The sequence below is a fragment of the Oxyura jamaicensis genome, chromosome 3 (assembly GCF_011077185.1).
Source record: "Oxyura jamaicensis isolate SHBP4307 breed ruddy duck chromosome 3, BPBGC_Ojam_1.0, whole genome shotgun sequence".
Taxonomy (NCBI): Eukaryota; Metazoa; Chordata; class Aves; order Anseriformes; family Anatidae; genus Oxyura; species Oxyura jamaicensis.
In genome coordinates, this window is record NC_048895.1 from 52,005,823 (window position 1) to 52,025,162 (window position 19,340).

At 37.4% G+C, this 19,340-nt stretch overlaps 1 protein-coding gene across 1 annotated transcript in view; it reads left to right on the forward strand.

Annotated features, from left to right (window-relative positions):
* ESR1 (estrogen receptor 1) overlaps positions 1-19,340 on the forward strand; it is a 167,171-nt gene that overhangs the window by 94,509 nt on the left and 53,322 nt on the right. The window contains 2 exon segments of the mRNA XM_035322974.1: positions 2,382-2,498; positions 18,680-19,015. Of these exon segments, the coding sequence (XP_035178865.1) occupies positions 2,382-2,498; positions 18,680-19,015 (453 nt within the window).

The window sequence follows — 19,340 nt, forward strand, 5'->3', positions numbered from 1 at the left end:
TATGCTTTTTTCTAGTCTCCTGAAGACACAATGTTTCAACTAAACCAAAAATTGTGAGAAATATTAAATGCACTGTCTTCTTACTAGGTTTACACTAAAATAAAGTCTAAACATTTACATTAGCTATGGCACATAATCAGAAGAATTATGTGATTCACATACACTTTCTTTTTATTGGCATTCAAAATTTTAGTTTTTATCCTGTGAAGTTGATCAAGCACTATGGAAGAAAAATGTCTAAGGTGCAGGTTGTGTGCATGAAAACAGACTAATTAAGCTAAATTCTAAAACATATATTTAAAATATAAATTATGGAAACGTGGTGTTATGAATCACATTGATTACAATAGGGACTGTAGCTTGATCACAGTCAGGATTATTTTATATATTCTACAAACTATAAATCCATTCCCAAAACATAATAGTTTGCAGAATAGTATCTCGGTCCAGAGGAAATTGATAGGTTATCACCCACATAAACACTGTGAAAAGAATGACCGTCCTGCTCATAGTGGTTCCACTCGATTTTTGCATAATTACATTAAAAAAAAAAAAAAAAAAAAAAGTTGGACCTTATGAGCATCAGCTGGTACAGTGAACATGGTACAGCACATCTTCAGCTTTGACCTAAGTGGGCCATTTATCTGCTTTTCTTACACAGAGTTAAATGATAGTCTGAATGACTTGCTGAATTCAGAGCCTGCAGTCATTCCATTTGTGAAATTACCTTTTAACTTCACTAGGATGAAGATCAGATAGCCTGCCAAAGATTTCCTTCATTTTTTGAAAAAGATTAATTAATATTTTCAGTCTTTCTATCCCCTTATTCCAGAACTCAGCTTAAAAGACAAGGCTGGCAGTTGAGGACAGGTGCTATATTTTTTTTTTTTGCTGCAGTTTAGTGTGACCTAATAAAAATACATTTCCATAAAAATAGAGCTTTACCTTTTTATTCCGTTTCCCTGTAGATACTGCATTTTTATACTGTTACGGCTGTTTTCTTTCTGTCTTGATTTTTTTTTTCTTACATGTGAAATGTTTTGAATTAGATATAGAACAGTCTGTATCATACCAGAGGAACTGAAAATTAAAATGCTCTTTCATGCTGAGGTTGTGCTGAATTTCTGTTCTCTCTCTTTACCTCAGTCCTGGAGGACTCAGCTTTTTCCAGTCATATACCATTCTGTAAAGTAGAGTTAACAAATAATAATTCTGTCTGTTTGAGAGAGTATGTAGTCAGCTCTCACCATATTAACAAGTTTACAGTTTGGCTGATTATTTTGATTGGATCCCAGTTTTGTAGCATTAGAGAGCAGATGTTCCTGGAGTAATCTGATACTCATTTTTACTCCATTTTCTAATTTGTAGTCAAGGATAGATGATTTGATGAGACCAAGGCCTCTGTCAAACCTCCACCCTACTCTACCTCAAGCTGATCCCTTGACCTGAAAGAAAGAACAAACAGTTCTGCAGTAAAATTATTTCGTTGTGTGCTGTACCTTAGTTGTGTTTACATGAATACCAAGCACCCATAAGATCATTTTAGATAGTCTTTTTATCCTTGCTAAACTTCATCTATACTTGGAAAATAATTTAATAGAAGGCTTGAGTACATATTTGATACTTCTTTTTAAGGGAAAATCAGAATAGAGGTTTGGTAGCAGTAACAAATTATGGTATGCTGAAAATGTTTGTAGCAAGAACTGAGGTGCATAGCCTAATAAATGAGGAAGTGTATCTCTGAAGGAAAAGGTACTGGTATCAAACTTAGTTGCACCACATGGCAATTTAAGAATTTGTAATGACAGAAGTGAATAAGAAGTGAATTAGAGACTGATTTATCCCTGATATACAATTAAATTAAAAGGTGTTGCTTCTATTTTGTTTTATTTTATTTTATTTTAATTTATATTTTAATTTATTTTTTCATATCTAAATTGCCCTAAATTTTGGTAGTTATCTAAAAAAATTCCGTAGATAAGCCTTTTTCATTCTATAAACCTATGATCATTTTGAGTAGTATATTGCTTAAACATGAAAACAGGCAGATGGACCAGACGGCATTGTGTTTCTTAGGCCACGAAGAAGGAATTCAAGTGACTTGTTTATAATTATCTGTCACCTTTTGTGATTGTTCATTTTAAAATATTATTCTATAGATATTTTCATTTGTGTTTCTAATAGTACTTGTAAAGAACTTGTGAATAAATATATTGTGAATATGTTAGCTTCACTAAGATCTTTTGTGATAGATTATGATAACTGAGATGTTGTACTAAATACTAAATGAAAAATAATATAAAATATTATAGGCAGTTTTGTAATGTCTGTGATTTGAGACTGTGGGTAATTGTGTCCTTACTTTCCCTCTGTTTTTACAGGGCACAATGACTACATGTGTCCTGCTACTAACCAGTGCACCATTGACAAGAACAGAAGAAAGAGTTGCCAAGCCTGCCGACTAAGAAAATGCTATGAAGTGGGAATGATGAAAGGTGGTATGTACACAGCAACCAACAAATCCTCAGCATTGGTGTCTGCCTTCCTGTTTTTTAATTCATTGGACAGATGATATGGTTCCTAAAGCAGGGAGCAAATATTTTATTTGATCTGAAGTTTATTAAATCAAAAAGCAATTAAATAAAAAGTAAAAACATCCCAAATCCTGTGTTATTATTCTTAGCTAAATTTTGCACCAAAACTTATAGGAACATGGACTTTGGTGGACCTGTGCTTCTTCTGTTAGTATTTTTGATGCATGATTATTTTTATTTTGTCTCTTGTGGTAGACACCAGATTGTGATGAATTAAACTTAACCCAAGATTTTATGGCATTTTGCTGTTCAGTGTGAAAAGCACTAATAATCTCAGATCAGTCCATATTTATTAAAACAAACTTGTGAGTTATTTGATACTTATTCATTTAGTTCTGGAAGGGAAAATAAATTCCTTTATTCCAGTACTGTACATATATTGTAGATGTAAATTAATTTCAACAAAACTGAAAGGTTCACTTATTTTGTGCAAACTGAGATAGGTGCTGCTTTCTTGAAAGATACTTATGTACTAATGATATCAGAGAAGAAGAATTAGACACTGAATGCTTAGGCTGAAGTGGCACACCAAGGAATTATTTTATAAAGTTATATGGTATTAAACTTCTGGAGGTAAAATTAGAAATATTTGACAATACTGAATAATTGCCACAGTGTCTTCTTAGATGGAAGAGTTCTTTTTGTAACATAGTTTTGGATTGATCATGATACCTGGCTTTCTCCTCTGTTTTATAGTACAGCATATTTGTCAAAAGCAGACAGAAGTTACGAATTTTTAATGCTTTTGAAAAAGTCAAGCCCCTTACATCAATATTTAAGAAGAATAGGAAATCATAGGGTTTCATATGAGAAATATTTTCTCTAAAGCAGAAGAAAACCTTGTTTTCTACTAAAAATTGACTACTAAAAATTCCAGATTGATTTTATTAATGAAGAATATTCATTAGCTTTATCCAAATCTATTTTTACATGAAAATTTAGCAAAATACTAAAGGATTAGAACCCATGTCTTATGTTAGGAAGGGGATAATTGTTAAATTATAGATTGGTTCTCCCTTTTCTGGTACACCTAGCGTTTACTTATTCCAAGAAAAATCAACTGTGTTGGGGGCAAGAGCGAAGTGTACCTCATCAGGTTTATCTTTCACATGACAAATGGTTGTTTGTTGTCCAGTCTGTCCAGTCAGGGTAAGCCAGGTTTGGGAATACTGGGAGAAAGAGCAGAAGGAAAAGATTAAAGGTATCGTTGTGCTTCGATGTTGAATATGCATTTTTCTCAATTCAAGAGCTGACACTGATTTTGTTACTCTCAGTTTAGTGATGCAAGCAGCTGGAAGGCATCAAAGCTCTTTTCAGTTCTAATGCTTAAGACTGTAGACATTTATTTTTCATAAAATTGAGTTTGTGGATCCAGATTTTTTTTTTGTTTGTTTCTACCTTAACATTCTATTCTGGTGGATAGTCTTAAAAGTCAAATCTCTATCATTACTATAACAGCAAAGGTCTGGAGAAGTAAAGGCTTCAGGAAAGACAAATATAAGAAAATGTCATACATAAATTTGGCACGCAGCCTTAGGTCTGACCCTTGTACATATGCCAGATACATAATAATATGTGTTAAGATACACCAATATGTTTTGTGATGATGGTATTACATCTTTAATTGGTCACCTTTCCATCCATTTTTCCTTATTTATTTAACTAATGATCCAGATTGATGTTTTTGATATCTGTTCTATAAGATATGTTTTGTTTTTCACTGTTCTGTACATGTATGTTTTCAATTGCATTAAAATTGCTCAGAATTCTCAGCTAACATAGCTAACATTCTGCTAACATTCTGCAGATTAAAAAAGACCCCCACCCTTGCATTCCTTTTACAGTAATGCAAGATTTTTATAGTCACTGAAAATTTTAAAATAGTCTTTTTTATTATTATTATTTATTATTATTTTTTATTTTTAATCTAAACTCACGTATTACAAACAAGGAGAGCAGATGTATAAATTTTGCCTGCTCCTACAGGAACTGAAGTTTGTCACTGGTTCATAGATGAGAGTCTAAGAATATGCATTTTATGAAGCCTGTGAAAAATATCTTGAAATCCATCAGTTGCAGGTAATAAATCTGGCATGCCTGCAGATGAAATACTCAAGTAAGGTAAAGTTATGCAGGATGAAGCAAAGCATTCAAGGTTCTGCAGGACTCATTATAGTGACCCTGTATTGTCCAACTAGCTACGGGAGAGAGAAATTCTTTTCTCCAGATACTGCTTGATAATTGTCATATTGTCTCTCAGATGAAGATAAAGGCTAAGTGCATGTTCTTGGTATTCCATCCAGTTAACTTTGAGTTTTTATTTCAATTTTTTGTTTTGTTTTGTTTTCCTTGAGGAGATGTCTTAAGCTTTTGTGTTGCAATAGATCTCTTACAATGCTTCTCTTCATCACTTTTGAATCACACAGTGCTGTGGTTAACTCAAGTTCCATATTTTCCTTTAATAATTCATAGTTGTCTTGTAATATTTTTTAAATTGAAATAATCTTGTTTTGTTCATATGAAAGAATTTGTTGAAAGGATTAGTTCTATCATGAATTTGAAAAGAAAAAATCTTTTGTGTCAGATTTCACTTCTATATTTACCTCCATAATTGTTACATGCTTAGGATGATATACCTTTTAGAAGGTATTCCTTTTGAATAATTCTGTAATCTCTCTTTTCTCTGAATATAACCTGTTTTCTTTCATCACTAATTAATCTTTTTTTTTTTTTCTTTTTTTTTAATATATTGCCAACGTTGCATCCATGATTTAACTTCTGAACAATAGCTGATATTATTGAGTTACAGTACCAATAGGAGAAGCTACATAAGTTCCCGATTAATAGTTCCTGGTTAATTTGAAACATAAATTAAAAGCTCTGGTTTCTGAGGTTTAAATCCTGGAAAGTCATCTAACTGAATGCAATATTAAAAAATTCATGTAGCATTATTTTTAATAGAGTGGAAAAAGTTGAAATGTGTTTTTAGGGCTTCATTCAGAAGAATGCAGGCTTCAAGTGGGTCTTGAGCTCTACTGTAGGAACATTTACTTATGAGGTTGTGTGGAAATTTAATCATTCTTTTCACCCAGCTCTTCTGTGGTCTTTCAAAAAGAATACTTTTCAGTATTCTTCCAAGACTGAAGAGCTATTTTCTCTCTCTCCTCTTACGTTTGCAAGTGTTTCCTTCTGCATCCATTATTGCATTGCTTTGAGAGCCAATTAGACTGATTGATTCTCTGGTGACATAACATATGAGGCAAAGTTTATAGTGAGACAGAGTTTATAGCTGTTATATTTTATCCAAATACTTAACTCCCTTTTTCTGAATAAGCCAAAAAGACCTTAAAATCATATGTTAATATTTAGACTGTGCAGCCTTATGTTTGTATATGAGGATATATCAGTCACATGGAATAAGCTTTTTGTCATGTGCCTCTTTCTTTTGTTTGTGTAACGGAGAAGAATAGCTTTGCTTTTATATTTGATCCTCTGATACATTTTTGAAGATTGATTTTGTTCTGCTTTGGGTGATTGTATCGTAACTTAATATTTCACACTGTGTGGGGTCCTGCAACACACCCCCAGACTCCAAAAAGAGTATTTACAGCAGTTGCAGTCATCCAACTGCAATTACAGCAGGTTTTATGGCAGTTGCAAAAGCTCCAACTGTATGTATGGTCCAGGTGATCTCTGCTCCAATATAGATTTAGTTCTCCATTACTTCATTGTTTTAATGACTTTTTAATGGCTTGGCTCCAAAGGGTCTTATTCACTTGACTTTAATTACTACCTATCAATTAAATATGTTATAGCGTGATAAATAGATATGAATTTCTAGTTATTAGAATGCTACATTCTTTCATGTGTGATGATACAGGTTTAACATGAAGTGCCCTATGAGATCAGAAAAACAAGGTGCTTATGTGGCTATGAAAATATTCACTATAATGTTAAATACTAGATCCTTTTTGAAGAATCAATTATTTACCTGGTAAGGTATTTTTAATGACTCTGAGATGTACATGATTCTGTCAGCTGGTATATCTGAGGGGAGCTAAAAGTGACAGAGAAGGGCTAGGGGAAGTCGTCACTACTGTCACTGTTGAAGACAGGGAAAAACCTCTGAGCTCTCCCATAGGACTGGCTGAGGGCTCCTCAGAGAAGGAAGCATTCCTGATGCCCCGTCTGGTTTCTTCTTCTTGCATCCACCCAGGGGTAACTGCACCTGCTGCTTCCCTAAAGTGCCTGTACACCAATGCGCGGAGCATGGGAAATAAACAGGATGAGCTTGAGATCTATGTTCGGTCGGGGGCCGCGGTCTCGTTGCGATCGCTGAGATGTGATGGGACAGCTCGCATGACTGGAACACTGTCATGGAGGGCTATGTTCTCTTTAGGAAAGACAGGCTGGGGAAGCGTGGGGGTGGGGTTGCCCTTTATGTGAGGGAGCAATTAGAGTGTACCCAGCTCCACCTGGGGGAGGGTGAAGGACAAGTGGAGAGCTTGTGGGTGAGAATTAAGAGGTGGGCTGGTATGGGGGACATGGTGGTGGGGTTCTACTACAGGTCACCAGATCAGGAGGAGGAGGTTGATGAGGCCTTCTACGAGCAGCTGCTAGTAGCCTCACGATCACGAGTGCTGGTCCTCATGGGGGACTTCAATTACCCAGACATCTTCTGGGTAAGCAACTCAGCCAGGCACACGCAGTCCAAACGATTCCTACAATGTGTTGAGGACAATTTTCTGACGCAGGTGGTGGAGGAGCCGACGAGGTGGGGGGTGCTCCTGGACCTTGTTCTTACCAACAGGGATGGCCTTGTTAGAGATGTGAAGGTTGGGGGCAGCCTGGGATGCAGTCACCATGAGGTGGTGGAGTTCCAGATGGAACTAGGCAGAGGAAGTAAGGCTAAAAGCAGGACTGCTACCCTGGACTTTCGAAGAGCCAACTTCGACCTCTTCCGGGACCTGCTTGGGAGTATCTTATGGGCTAGGTTGCTAGAAGGCAAGGGTGCTTGTGAGAGCTGGGCTACATTTAAGCAGCACTTCTTCCATGCTCAGGATCAGTGCATCCTGAAGAATAGGAAATCGGGGAATGGAGGCAGGAAAACTGTGTGGATAAGCAAGGAGCTCATCGATAGGATCAAAAGGAAGAGGAAGGTCTATGAAATGTGGAAAAAGGGCCTGTCCTTTTGGGAGGAGTATAGACATGTTGTCAGGGCCTGCAGAGACGCAACGAGGAAGGCTACAGCCCACCTAGAGATGAGGCTTGCCAAAGAGATAAAGGATAATAAGAAGTTTTTTTTCAAGTATGTAAACAGCAAGAGGAAGACTAGGGATAATGTGGGTCCCTTGCTGAACGAGGGGGGGGTGCTGGTCACGGAAGACGTTGAGAAGGCAGAGGTACTGAATGCTTTCTTTGCTTCAGTCTTTGCTTCAAGGACACTCCCCCGGGACTCCTCGCCCGTGGCAATAGGACAAGGGGTCTGGGAAATGGAGGGCTCCCCTCTCGTGGACATGAGAGGACGTTTGGGAGCGTCTGAATGGGCTCAATGCACACAAATCCATGGGTCCTGATGGGATGCATCCGTGTGTGCTAAGGGAGCTGGCAGATGTGATCGCCGAACCACTCTCTATCATCTTTGAAAGGTCCTGGAGAACAGGTGTGGTGCCTGAAGACTGAAGGATAGCCAATGTCACTGTGTCCAGTTCTGGGCTCCCCGGTACAAAAAAGACAGGGACCTTCTGGAAAGAGTGCAGCGGAGGGCCACAAAGATGATACAAGGCCTGGAGCATCTTCCCTATGAAGAAAGGCTGAGAGACCTGGGTCTGTTCAGCCTGGAGAAGAGAAGACTGAGAGGGGATCTTATCATTGTGTACAAATATCTGAGGGACAGGAGACAGAAGGATGCAGCCAACCTCTTCTCAGTGGTTTGTGGGGATAGGACAAGGGACAACGGCCACAAAATAGAACACAAGAAGTTCTGCACCAACATGAGAAAGAACTTCTTCACGGTGAGAGTGACGGAGCACTGGAACAGGCTGCCTAGGGAGGTTGTGGAGTCTCCTTCTCTGGAGATATTCAAGGCCCGTCTGGATGCCTACCTGGGCAGCCTGCTCTGAGGAAGGCTGTGGATGTGGTCTACCTTGACTTCAGCAAGGCTTTTGACACCGTTTCCCACAGCATTCTCCTCAAGAAACTGGCTGCTCTTGGCTTGGACTGGCGCACGCTTCGTGGGGTTAGAAACTGGCTGGATAGCCGGGCCCAAAGAGTTGTGGTAAATGGAGTCAAATCCAGTTGGAGGCCGGTCACTAGTAGCGTTCCCCAGGGCTCAGTGCTGGGGCCGGTCCTCTTCAATATCTTCATTGATGATCTGGATGAGGGCATTGAGTGCACCCTCAGTAAGTTTGCAGATGACACCAAGTTAGGTACGTGTGTCGATCTGCTCGAGGGTAGGAAGGCTCTGCAGGAGGATCTGGATAGGCTGCACCGATGGGCTGAGGTCAACTGCATGAAGTTCAACAAGGCCAAGTGCCGGGTCCTGCACCTGGGGCGCAATAACCCCAAGCAGAGCTACAGGCTGGGAGATGAGTGGTTGGAGAGCTGCCAGGCAGAGAAGGACCTGGGAGTGATGGTTGATAGTCGGCTGAATATGAGCCAGCAGTGTGCTCAGGTGGCCAAGAAGGCCAACAGCATCCTGGCCTGTATAAGAAACAGAGTGGCCAGCAGGGCTAGGGAGGTGATCGTCCCCCTGTACTCGGCTCTGGTGAGACCGCACCTCGAGTACTGTGTTCAGTTTTGGGCCCCTCGCTACAAGAAGGACATGGAGGTACTCGAGCGAGTCCAGAGAAGGGCTATGAAGCTGGTGAGGGGCCTGGAGAACAAGTCTTACGAGAAGCGGCTCAGGGAGCTGGGCTTATTCAGCCTGGAGAAAAGGAGGCTCAGGTGTGACCTTATCGCTCTCTACAGGTACCTGAAGGGAGGCTGTAGCAAAGTGGGGGTTGGTCTGTTCTCCCACGTGCCTGGTGACAGGACGAGGGGGAATGGGCTTAAGTTGCGCCAGGGGAGTTTTAGGTTGGATGTTAGGAAGAACTTCTTTACCGAAAGGGTTGTTAGACATTGGAACGGGCTGCCCAGGGAAGTGGTGGAGTTACCATCCCTGGAGGTCTTTAAAAGACGTTTAGATGTAGAGCTTAGGGATATGGTTTAGTGGGGACTGTTAGTGTTAGGTCAGAGGTTGGACTTGATGATCTTGAGGTCTCTTCCAACCTAGAAATTCTGTGATTCTGTGATTCTGTGAGGAACCTGCTTTGGCAGGGGATTGGACCCAATGATCTTTCAAGGTCCCTTCCAACCCCTACAGTTCCGTGATTCTGTGATTCTGTGATATGCTGATGGCTTCCCTACCTCAAGACATATTAAATGTGGTGATCAAGGAGTGAGAGCTAATTTACTATATCCAAATGTTGATCATGAATATGATTACAGGTATTTATTGTTTTGGAACAGCCTGAATTTCATATTGTCTAGAGAAGATTCTCTGTTCAGAAGTGTCATTTCTCTGCACTATGAAATCACAGTGTATTTGAAACCTATGTCTGCCAGTGCTGCCCAAAGAGATTATCTGAGAAGACTTCTAAGATTACTGCAGTACAATCCAGGGAATGAAAATCTGTTTGATGTGGCAGTGTGCTATAACCACAAGTCAGGTGCCTGTAGATACATATATTAACTTCTAGAAACAGGGACTAAAAAAAAATTCCTCTTTTCAGGTTTTCTCTTAGATTCTGTTGAATCAGGTACCCAACTGTAACCATATGGGAATTCAGTCTAGTTCAGTGTGACAATGTTACTTAAGTATAAGACAACATTTTACAGGGAAATAAAAAGCACTTGGCAAATTTACCATCCCCTCAGAGAACATTACTGATTTTTTGTTGTTGTTGTTTTTAAATGGAGAGAGCTATACTTCCTTGATGAGTGATATATTTTTACACGTTAAAAAACAAGCAGACAAATTAAACCACAAAACAAAATAAAAAAAAAAAGAGAGAGAAAAGAATAAAAGGTTAGAAACAAAATAAATAAAAATGAAGGAAAAAAGGAAAATGTTAGAGAGTTATTAAAATCATTCCGAGAAGCACAGGTAAATCTGTGTCTGATGCAACCACTGAAATGGCTCCAGACTTTCTGGTTTTCCATGTAATTATCTTTTAATGAAATATTATATCAAAAATAGAAATTAGTGAATGAAGGCAAATGGCTTAACAATGTGAAACTATTTTGGTTTGTCTGAGGAGAACCTTTATAATATTTATTGGACATGCTGTTCTGTACTCAGCCAAATAACTGTGTAGGTGGGGTCTGATAAATGTATGAGGAAAAGTATGTTTTTAAGATGTAGTTGATGGGCTGAAAGCATATACTTAATGAGCATTTGAAGCAAAGTTTTGCGAGTTTAGAGCAGCCTCTTGGAAAAGAAGATGGAGTTGAAACCTGGCTCTTTAGTGAAATGTTTCCTTTTCCCCACTGTACAAATGCAAAGTGGATTGTTGCCATTGAATTGTCCTGAAATATAATATTGCATTGTTCTGCCCCAAAAATAAGAAAAATAAAACATTATTGTGAATACTTTTGCAAATATATTTTTTCTCTTTCTACTTCATAGAACAGTCCAGGGTGGAAGGAACATCAAGAGGCCTCTTGTCAGGCCACCTGGTCAAAACAGGTTCAACACTGAATTCAGATCAGCCTGCTTAAGACTTTTCCAGTCAGGCTGTGAAAATCTCCAAGGACAGAGATTTTGCCCTACCTGACAACATGTTTTATGCTTCTCTATCTAGTCATGTAATAACATTTTACTACTGAAGAATTGTTGATGTTTTACTATTTAACACTATTTCTTTGAGATTCTAAAGCCGATTATATGTACATATTTGTTTACATTCTCTTTTTGCTATTTATATTCTTTAAAGATCCTAATTAGGAATTTATTTTTAGTTGTTATACTACTCCATGACAGATACAGCAAAAAGATCGTCCCTGTTTAATTTTTTGATAGTTTTAAAATGAAATTTAATGTTCCTGCTGTGCCTCCAGCTCTGTCTTCCACTTTCCCATACCAAAGCTACCTCCTAGTGTTACTCTTCACTGTTTTTGTGTGATGTCCAGAACAGCTAGTGTCCGCTTTCTGAGCTTGAGAAATTCCTAGAGTACCAGAGTTTCTGATTCTGCACTTGGTTAGGCATTTACAGTTCATTTCTTGTACTTTTAGGCCTTATAGCTTCAATATTCTAATGACTTTATCTAATTTCTAAAGTGTAGCAGTTACAATTTTTCTCTTTAAGAGAAGTATTAATGGCCTCATACTCCTAAAATGACTTGGCTTTTCCAAATAATGGTTATTTTAAAGGCTTCATTGTGAACCCAAGAATGTTTATGCCTTCACTGTAAGAATTGTGTAGAAATGGGGCTGTTGCCATAATTACTCCAGCCCAAATTTAGTATGATTTGTGCAGGAGTGTCAGCACTGAAAGTGATTAAATTGAATGATGGATTAATTGAACTTCTGTTGCTCTTCTCCTACAAATCCTCTGGCACTCTTTAAAACATGTGCTATGAAGAAAGAATGAATGTCAAAATACGTATCAGGAAGAATCATGTCTTGGACCTTTATCTATAGTTAGTAGTTTACTGGTTCTCAAACTGTGAGTTATGAATAATCACTAGATACCCCAAATTACATTTGCCTTTTTGCTAACAGTAGATGATGTGAATACTAGGACTGTGTGATGCTTAATGTGACAATCACTAAGCAAACAAGCTGAGCAAAATGTGGAGTAGAACCCTGATTTCTGTATGTAAGCCCTGTGCCCGGCACCCCTTACTGCTGCATCTCGTTCTCTCTCTCTTTTAATAGAAGTAGCACTGATTATAGAGTGAGAAGTCCTAGTTCGGAAAGAGATAAAAGCCATTAAAAAAAAAAAAAAGGAAAAGTTCCCTTGATTTTTGTTTTTGGTTACATCACCTAAACCATCCCAGGCTTGATTTGATAGGCTGCTAACCAGCCACTAGTCCAGTCCGGTAGCTATTATTTTATTTTATTTTATTTTATTTTATTTTATTTTGTTATTTTATTTTAATTTTATTTTAATTTAATTTAATTTTATGCATTAGGTGCTGTACAACCATCTGATATGACCATTGTCCGACATAATTTAATGGCAAAAAAGTGGAACTGCATCCAGGTGCAATACTGGGTGAGGTATTCAAACAAGGAAGTGTCTTGAATTTCTTGAATGTATCGTGAATGTCTTGAATTGGTGGAGGACTTTGAAAATCAGTATCAGGAAATTGTTGTGGCAGAGAGAGGAATACAAATATTGAGGTACATCAGATCTGTTCTGTCCATTGTTGGAAAAATGGAGATTTAAGAGCCTGTCTAAGCCAATTCACAAGACTATATTTTCCTACTGATATAGACTGGTAAAAAGTTATTGCTTTGGAAGAAGCAATTAGGCCCAGCTCCAGGGTGATGATCTAGTTGTAATACTTCTATTTCTTTCATTTGACTTGAATTGTAAATATTAAACAAACTTTTATAAGCAATACATGGCTTAATTATAAATATCATATCCAAAATTATTTATAGAATCATAGAATGGTTTGGGTAGGAAGGAACCTTAAAATTCATCTAATTCCAATCCCCCTGCACTGAGGTATTTACATGCAATGGAAAGAAAGCATGAAAAAGGAATAGTCTGCATTTAACAGGAATCCATAAACAAGCAGGAAAAACTTCAAAGCTAAAAACTCATTTCTGAGCAGGCAGTTTTAAGTTTTTAATGCTCCTTCTATGTGTTAAAAGTTATTTGTTTTGCAAGTTAGCTCCAGTAAAACATGAAACAACACTGATATGAATGAGAAGCTATTGCTTATATGCTTGTTGCCTAGAAACAGAGCTCTGGTTCTCCACTTCTGGCACTTACCCTGCCTTTATGTTTTGACTTGTCAGGTTTCCACATCTACTGTGTTTCCACTACTTTAAATACTTGAAAATAATCTGAATGTATGTCAAGTAAAAAGTGGAGGTTAATTTGCAGAACATTGACTATTGCAAGGATTCCCAGAGTAAGGCACGTGTACCATTAGTGGTACAGCTCCAAGTTATGTGCTAATGAGCTTTATGCAGTACTTGCATTCTAGTGCCCATGGCTGGGGCAGTTACTGATGCCATTATCACTATGTGATTGAGCTGAGCTTTGAAACTGTAGGATGCCAAAGCACTGTGAGTAATGGAAAGATGGTGAGCTGAAAAGAAACATTTTCCATATAATTTATGTGGTTTCTAAGCAGTTAGAGGATAAAAAAGCTAGATATTGTGATAGACATTATTTTTGTCTTTGATTTTTGACATTCTGACTGATAGTTCAACAATGTGCTGATTCTCTGGTTGTACATTCAGAAGAAAGAGGCACAGGATTTAACAGTTCATTGACTTGTTACTTCCCTGAATTTCTCCTCTAAATCTATCAGTGTCTGGCCACTGACAAAAGTAGAGGATAATCTAAAATACAATTGGAAGGAACATAAGCTTTCCTTGCAAAAGTAGAAAACTACTGCGTCAGTTACGAATATTAAAACAACTTCTATTATTTTGTTACAAACCCCTTCTATTGTCACTGAATCACAATGTGGAAGCCAAGATTGTATCTACAAATATCCTGTTTTTTTTGCATGCATCAGGGCAAATACATACTAAAAACAGAAAGCTTTTTATGTGCCTAAAGTTTTAAATTGAAATATTTATCAAATGATGTACAAGATATTCATGCTTACCAACCTGAGGTGTTTTAATTTTCTTGCTTGCTGTATGATTTGAAGTCTTTTTAATTTGATTTTAATAGGTAAAATTATTAGTTTATAAAATAACTGATTTTGCAGATCATTTACAACATTTAGGAAGGTAAAGACTGTCCATTTTTTTTTAGCTTGTGGACACAAATACATATTAGCACAGGGTAAGAATGTACACTTTGCCTTTAGTAAGAGCATGCAGATTTTCTCTTACTGTCTGGCACCCCTTTCCAATGGTAAGGTAGCTTTCCCCTTCTAGTGGCTTATGCTTTCTCAAAACCTTTAGCATTTATTTTTTAAGATGTGCACATGTGCTGTAACTGCAGGGATGTCTATACAAGTTTGCAACCAAACTTGTGTGATGGCATGCATGCTGAGAACCATTGTTGGATGGCTGAGATTCAGTGTTTGCTCAATGCATTGCTGATTTAGGATGATTTTTTAAAATAATCTAGAATTTATTTTTGTTCTATTTTAATCACCTGTTTGCAAACGCTACAGAAGTGCTTCATGTGATTAAAGTTTGATTCTACAATCCCTATGCAATTTTATTGCTGATCAGGTTCTACTGAATTCCAGAAGTATGCAATTGCTCAACAGTTTTGCAGCTTGTCTCCATGGCTGAATTTAGATATGAAGCTTGACTGTCTTTGAAAGTCTTGTCTGGTTTAGCTTTACAATGAAGTGGAAATTGTTTCAGATCTTTTGTAAGGTACACAGAACTTCCATTTTTGGTAGAACATTGTTTATCTTAATATCTGGCAATTCAAGCTCCTTTATTGGCTGAACTGTGAAATCAAAATTAATGTAATTCATATATTAAAAAAGAACAAACTTACAGGATCATGTCACTTTTGGCAATGAAACTAGCTCAATAGAATTGTCTTTTTTTGGAATTAGTGACTGTGAATTACTTTTTTTTTTTTTTTTTTTTTTTCCTAAGAGATAAAATTTGATTAAGCTGAAGGAGATTTGGAAGCACTTACATTTTTTTTTTTCAGAGAGATATTCACTCCTATTTCATCCAAGAAAATGAATAATATAATCACTATGTTGTGTAACCATTCAGGGGATAGGTGAGATGTGAAAAGTTAGTAATAATTTCTATAAATCTCTTACTAGTGTGATGCTAATACAGATTCAAAGACCTTTATGTCCATCATCATAAAAGTTTCTGACATGATGCAGAAGGAAAGTGTACTGTCCCTTTCTTATTTTTTCGGATCTACTCCCTACAAGATTTAATGTAGGCTTCCTAGATTTACTATTGTTATTATTATTATTCATGAAATAAAAACATAAAAATGGATTTGTGCAGGGCATTTCTTCAAAATTCAGGTTATGTTCAACTTCACTCAATGTACCATGTTCTTCAGGGTGAAGAGAAGCCAGTACAGATGAATTAAAAAAACTATTGCTCTCAGTTAGAATCTAGTTGATTTGCAAACAACTAAGCATGCTTACATTTGCTACCTGTCCTCTGTTATGTCAAATTATAATCATATCCTTGTTTTACACAACAAGGCATGGCTGGAATACATTTAAAGCAAAACAACAACAAAAAAAATCTCGCCTACCTTCCAGTAATCTATGGCATACAGACTTGAGCCAAAGGTACTCTACTTGCATGTATTAGCCCTTGATGGTTTCTTTTTTTCCAACAAATTTGACCTATATCTTTCACTGTCATACCAATGTCTAATGTATTCACAAGTTCAGTTTTATTTCTGTGTGGTGTGAAGAAGAACCTCATCAACTGTTCTGAACCTTCCAATGGCTTCATATCTTATTCATCTTGCTACTCTGGATTTTGTCAATTTGTATCTTACTTGCAAGGCAGGCAGACCTAATCAATTCAGCTCTTTCTTGCAACAAACATATTCCACAATTCAGATAATCTTACATGTCTTTCACTTATCCCTTTTTATATCTTACATGTATATGTATTTAAATGAGAAGAACAGAATAGCATATAGTGTTCATCATAGTGTGTCTCATGAGTTAACGTAATCTGTGATTTATGAATATGCTTTGTCCTCCCTTCCTCTCCTGGTAACTTCCAACATTCTATTTACTTTCTAAACTAGCTTATCTGATGTTTTTATAGTATTATTGTAACCCTAAGATCTTGTTTCTGAATTAACGTCAGTACTGAGTCCATCTATTTATGAGTATGTTGAACAGTGGAGGCCCCAAGGATACTACTAACTCTTCAAAAGGAAATTACTGCATGTGCAGCTGTAGAATTTGGGATGTGGGAAAGCTAGCAAATGCTTTAGTGTATACAAACCATGTGGTTTTGTTCACATGATTATGTCTGCATGTTTCAGAAGGTAATTTCTATTCAACAACATTACAATGATAACAATGACAAAAATATCTGTTATGGAAGACCATGCATACTATTGAGTAGTCCAATGAAGTAAGCTATCAATGAGAATAACTCTAGGGTGATATTTTGCCAAAATAAGTCTAGCATTTTTTCTTGATAGCAAGGATCTCCCCCTCATCTTCTAAACAGAAATAGTCCAGTGGTAAGAAAAAAATTGGTATTACTGAATGAAAAATGGGAGCAGTGATGCACTTCAAACTTTTGGCTTACAAGTTGTTTAACTTATGGGAAAATGTAGAGAGGTCAAGTAGTAAGTGTGATGAAAGATTTATTGAACTTGGAAAGATTGAGAGACTAGAATCAGGAGGCCTGCTAGATTTTGAAAGAATTAGACTTATAGGTATTAATCTTCAAGTACTAATTCAGTGAAAATATCACCTTATTCAATGAAATAGGCACATTGATCTAAAGATCTACTCTGTTCCTTTGAGAGTGGAAAAGGACACCTGCTGACATGATCCAATAGCTATTTATCTGAACATTTATACAAAGAAATATTGGGTTTGGGATGAAGGTGCTACTAACAAAAATTGGGAACCTAAAGGCTTATATTTCTGTGGTATGAAAAAAGCTAAGTAAAGACTGTGTTTTTCTCTCCCCATCCATCAGAAAGACCTGTATTCATTTCTTTCAACTGCAGTTTTTTATTTTATTTTATTTTTTATTTTTTTCAAAAAAGCGAGGGAGAGAAAGAAGGGTTGTCCTAGCTTCTGCACTTGTATAGTAGAAAACACTTTGTTTTCTAGTGATCTGCTTCAGTTAGGACTAAAGAACTGTGGATACTGTGTGAAGTGGTGTGGTCCATGCATGGGCTGCCCACGCAGATGGTCTGGAAGGCTCTGCCCACCCAGCAGCAACGAGATCCTCAGCATGGTTGCAAGCAAGCTAGATCCTTCATAGGCTTCTCTTCACAGCTCAATTCTTTGTGTGCCTTCCTTATTATTTACTCATCCCCCATCCCCATTCGATAACTGATTTAAGTTTTTAACTCAGCCTCAGAATGCCTGTGCCTCCTCCACTCAGAACCAGCCTTAATCTTCCCTTTATTGTTGGAGTCCATGTGGGCTTTATCATTATATTTTGCTTGTAACCTTTCCACAAAGGGAGATTTTGTTCTACTATAAGGTCTTACGTTGTTGTTCTGATTACTATGGCTGACTTGATAATTTCCAAAGGTTCAGGGTCATTCAGTGCTAAGCACATTGCAGAAATGTGCAGTAATGACAAAGACAGTTTCTGTTCCAGTTGTAACGGACTTTTGACAGTAGGTCTCCCACATTAGATTTGAGGTTGCAATTATCTTCCCTTTTCTTGCTTTTGTTTATCTGCTTACATGGCAATCTTTATTGCTGTATAAGCCCATCTTATGCTGGGAACTTTCCTGGATAGTTCTTATGTAACTAGGAAGATCACACACTCCTCAGTAATGTTTAGTTAAAACTGGCAAACTTGAGCAAAACATTCTTGGACAGTTTTTGAGAGTTACTTCTGTGATCCATCTACTCCACTCAGATGATGAAGTTACATTGATCAGTCATTGAAGAGTTGCATGCTAGAGGCTGGGACATGACCTTGAAGTTTGTGCTTAAAAAAAAGATGTTTATTTCCAGGTACTGACTTCCTTTTGTCACTATTCCTGACACTATACTTTTTGAAATACTTTTTCTCTCCAACTACTCATTGTAAGATTCCATGTGTAGGAAGAAGCCTTAACAAAATAAACCAGGCATTAATGCTCCATGGGTGTATCAAAAACAGATTCTGATTGGCTGAGGCCATATTTATGTAATGTCTCCATTTAAGGAAAGGAGTTCATTATATTCTTCTGTGTCTCTAGGAATCCGGAAAGACCGCAGAGGTGGGCGAATGATGAAACAGAAACGGCAAAGAGAGGAACAAGATTCCCGGAACGGGGAGGCTTCGTCTACAGAGCTGCGAGCTCCCACCCTTTGGACAAGTCCACTAGTGGTTAAACATAACAAGAAGAACAGTCCAGCCCTGTCCTTGACAGCAGAACAGATGGTCAGTGCCTTGCTGGAAGCTGAGCCACCCATAGTTTATTCTGAATATGACCCAAATAGACCATTCAACGAAGCATCTATGATGACCCTGTTGACCAACCTGGCAGACAGAGAATTAGTGCACATGATCAACTGGGCAAAGAGAGTTCCAGGTAAGGAAAGAGAGCCCCAGTGGAGCATAACAAGCTAAACATGACATGATTACAGATACGGTTTTAAATTCCTAATTTCACACTAATTGTTCACAAGTATAAATAATTTTAAAAAAATCACAAATTTCATGTTGTATAGGTTGATAGAAAACTACAGGGCAATGTAAGTGACTTTAAATCTTTTCCTGACTGTAAGTGCAGGAAAAGATATTTTCTCTGCATTATTGAATATTGTATGTTTTGGGGAATATAAATACTGTTTTCAGATTAAAAAAAAAAAAATCAAGCTAAAATATATTAATAAAAGCTGAATCTAATCTGTTTG